General features: G+C 35.1%; 1 protein-coding gene across 1 annotated transcript; it reads right to left on the reverse strand.

Annotated features, from left to right (window-relative positions):
• Window positions 1-2645: 2645 nt before the first annotated feature.
• Window positions 2646-3280, reverse strand: LOC120090875. Its single transcript, XM_039048575.1, has 2 exons — window positions 2894-3280; window positions 2646-2783 (listed from the first exon to the last, which is right to left on the reverse strand). The coding sequence occupies exons 1-2, from the start codon at window positions 3278-3280 to the stop codon at window positions 2646-2648; spliced, it is 525 nt and encodes a 174-aa protein (XP_038904503.1).
• Between the last annotated feature and the right edge of the window lie 654 nt (window positions 3281-3934).

Consider the following 3934-nt stretch of genomic DNA (forward strand, 5'->3'; position numbering starts at 1 on the left):
CATCATATACTAATTTCATTAATATAAAATTTCCTTATTTAATTTAAACAATTTAAATCATTCCCCATTACTATCCTTTAGTAAGCTAACAAGGGAACCTTATAGACCTATAAATTAGAAGCTCTAATGATATGAAATTAATTTATTAAACTCCTTTAATCCAATTAATCAATATTCATTAATATGGATCACTCTACTAAAGATTCATAGTTGCATTCTTCGCACTGCAAATATATTTCTGTGTCTATGGATATAATCAGCCAATAGTGGATCGACCCTTCACAAATCGTTCATAACTAAATATGGGTCAAATTACCATTTTACCCCTATAGTTACATCTAACTCCTCAAGCACCATTGATTCCTCTAATGAACAAACAGTTTATAGTCCAACGATAAACTAACACTTCTTGGGCCAAGGAGAGATTGAGGCCTCATTGTTCAAGACTCGAAACTAGCTATTAAGGGAGCAATTTATCTACTTTCCAAAGGAATGGGAAGGAGTGAATTTCATCTTGTGTAGTTGTGTTCTCAGCTCCTTAATTAGACAAATCCCCAAAATGGTAGGCTTTTTGAGTCAATTATCATGACCACTCTCACTCATACAGTTCAAAGGACAGCCGTCATAAAGAGGAGTTCACAACTCACTCAAGATTAAGGTCAAGTTTCTTATGGTCATCTTAGTGAAATATTAGTTTCTTCAAGTAACGGTGTTAAAAAAAGAAACTAATTATTTTGTGGTCCAATCTATGTATAAACTCCTTAATACAAGATACCTCCACCCACATGTCTCTACATGAACAATATGGTTCTATTATTTGTAACACTTACATCTCATGTAACAATTACAAAGTTGGTCGTATCTGCAGTGTTATTAGGATAAGGCACCCAATCTTCATCTATTTACTACAGACCTTTTAGGTTATTACTTAACGTGAACCACCTGTATGTCAACCACATACTTTTCAAGTGACATCATATAACCTTGGATCTTAGTTTATTGGATTGAATTAATGGTGTCTAAATGTCAAATAAAATACCTATGATTTTATTAGAAAAATAATTTGTGTTAACAAAACTATAAACCACGAGACACACTAGATTTATGACATCAATCCTAACAATCTCTCACTTATTCAAAGCTAGTGGAATGTATCAATATAAAATAAAAGATGAGTAGAAAAGTAAAGTATCAATATATAATATAAAGTAAAGTACCAATATACAATATAATAAACTAGGGCATACAATATACCCAATAAAACTTCCCAGTTACCCTAGCTTAAGTGACTCATATCTCATAGACCCAGACCCTTTAGGTGACCCTCAAATACTTTAGCCATGAGAGTCTTTGTAAATGGATCAGTAATATTGTGCTCCAAGGCAATCTTTGTGATGATCACATCTCCCTGTTGCACAATCTCTCTAATAAGATGATACTTGCACTCTATATGCTTTCCACGTTTGTGGCTATGTTGGACACAACACCACTATTATCACAATAAAGTGTGATGGGCAAGAACATATTTAGAACAACTTCCAAATCTATAAGAAATTTTCTGAGTCAGTCAACTTCTTTATCAACTTCGCAGACAGCTATATACTCAGCCTCTATGGTGGAATCCGCAACATAACCTTGCTGAATGTTGCGCATACTATAGCTTCTCCATTCAGAGTGAACATTGATTCTGATGTGGATTTCCTTGAATCCTTATCTATTTGAAAATTAGAGTTAGTGTATCTTGTAAAGATCAAAACCTTAGCCTTATACAAAAGCATATAGTTTCTCGTTCCCCTAAGATACTTGAGAATAGCTTTAATTACTGTCTAATGATCAAATCATGGATTGAATTGATATGTATTGACTACTCCCATTACATGGTAGATGTTGGGTCTAGTACACAACATGGCAAACATCAGGCTACCTACTGCATATGCATAGAGAATTCGTCTCATCTCCTCAACTTCTTGAGGTGTCTTAGGATACTGTTCCTTAGACAAGATAATTCCATGCTTGAAAGGTAATAAACCCTTCTTAGAATTTTGCATCAAATATCTGACAAGTACTTTGTCAATATAGGATGCCTGAGACAAAGCTAGTGATTTGTTCTTTCGATCCCTTAAAATTTGGATCCCTATAACAAATTGTGCTTCACCCAAATCTTTCATTTGAAATTGAGCAACTAGTCATTCTTTAATGGTAGTTAAGTAACCTACATCATTCTCAATGAGTAGGATATCATCCACATACAACACAAGAAAAGCTACGGAACTATTGATGATCTTCTTGTAAACACAAGGCTCATCAACATTTTAATCAAAGCCATAAGATTTGACTGCAGTATTAGAGATGCTTGTTTCAATCCATAAATGGACCGATTAAGCTTGCATACTTTCTACTTTTGACCTTGTTCAATGAATCCCTATGGTTGGGTCATGTAGAGGGTTTCGTCAAGATTACCATTCGAAAAGGTAGTCTTGACATTCATTTTCCATATCTCATTATTATAATATGTGGTAACGGATAAGAGAATCCGGATAGATTTAGTCATAACAACATGTTCCTTTTGTAATATTGACCTTCTTGCCCTTTTAGGCGATAGCAACAGTGGTGGCTTTATTCCCATTTCCGCCCTTCTTCTGTTTCTATTTCTTCACACCAGATGAAGATGGAGGCACAAATTTATTTCCAGCGGTTGAACCTCTGTTGAAAATTTTCTTTTTGGAGAAAGCAATGTTTTCCTTCCCATTATTTCTTTTGGCTTTCATCAAAGACTCAAAAGTCTGCATAGCTCGTTATGGAGGGTGGTGAGGTTGTATTCAATTTTGTTCATAACACAGTTCCTATAGAATTACAGAAAGTTATCCGACAGCGATTGCATGATAAAGCTCACCTGATTGGGCTCATTTATGAGACTTCTATTCATCTCAGTAATGTTGAAATGGTTTGTCATGTTAAGGACATGTTCCGTAACAGACGATCCTTCAGTCATCCGTGTAGTGAAGATGAACGTAAGAGCATCATGCATGATTTGTGAGGAAGGTTTTCCAAACATGTCACACAGTGAGTTCATGATATAGCATGCAGTGATCATGGTCTCATGCTTTTTTGCTAGGACTTCAAATAAGCTTGCCAAAATATAGACCTTTGCCTTGTCATTGGCCTTGGTCCATCTCTCGTAAGCATCACGAACACTTTGTGATGTGTTGGGCCAAGGGGTCGGAGGACATTCCTCCATGAGAACGAATTTGAGGTCATCTACAACCAAAACTGTATTCATCGTATTTTTTCATGTTGTATAATTTTCTCCAATTTATTTTTTAGTGCCAAGCAAAGTAACGATTGAGTTAAACATTCTGATACAACACATATTACTTATATTAGACACTTGTGCAAAGAATTCATTTTTCATTTTAATCCAATAAATTTAGCAAACACTACTAATAATGAACCTAACATTATTTATTTTGTGATGATACATTCAGTGATTTGGAATAAATGCCACCTCAAGGTATACAGTTATTCCTATCATTGAAGTGAGACACTCTCAATCAAATATTATCCCAGAATAACTCCTTATTCACATAATATTTAATTACCATTCATTTGGTCGATAAAACATTAACTGCCTTAATGCTATATCGTATATGTAACTCTTCATTTTCAACCCTATAGTCCCGCTCCAACCAGTCTGCCTTAGGGAAGAATATGATTGGAACAATTGATTATATCAATCTTATCCATTTTTGGAGTTTGTAATACCCTTCCTCCATGCAAATACCTTCCTAAGGGAGGGTGCGCCAAGAGCACCACGAGGCCGAGCATAAAAGAAACATTACAAACTAATGAAGGAGACCACAAGATATGTTGTCACACGTCCTTCTCCCACTTAATATAAACACTTTCTCCATTCACCTTGATATTGTCCCATGCA

Source organism: Benincasa hispida, chromosome 11 (genome assembly GCF_009727055.1).
Source record: "Benincasa hispida cultivar B227 chromosome 11, ASM972705v1, whole genome shotgun sequence".
In the NCBI taxonomy this organism is placed as follows: Eukaryota; Viridiplantae; Streptophyta; class Magnoliopsida; order Cucurbitales; family Cucurbitaceae; genus Benincasa; species Benincasa hispida.

Coding starts and splice junctions, on each gene's coding strand:
- LOC120090875 (XM_039048575.1), bottom strand. CDS start 3,280: ATGAATACAGTTTTGGTTGTAGATGACCTCAAATTCGTTCTCATGGAG. Junction 2,784..2,893: donor TCATAAATGAGCCCAATCAG/GTGAGCTTTATC, acceptor CGAGCTATGCAG/ACTTTTGAGTCTTTGATGAA.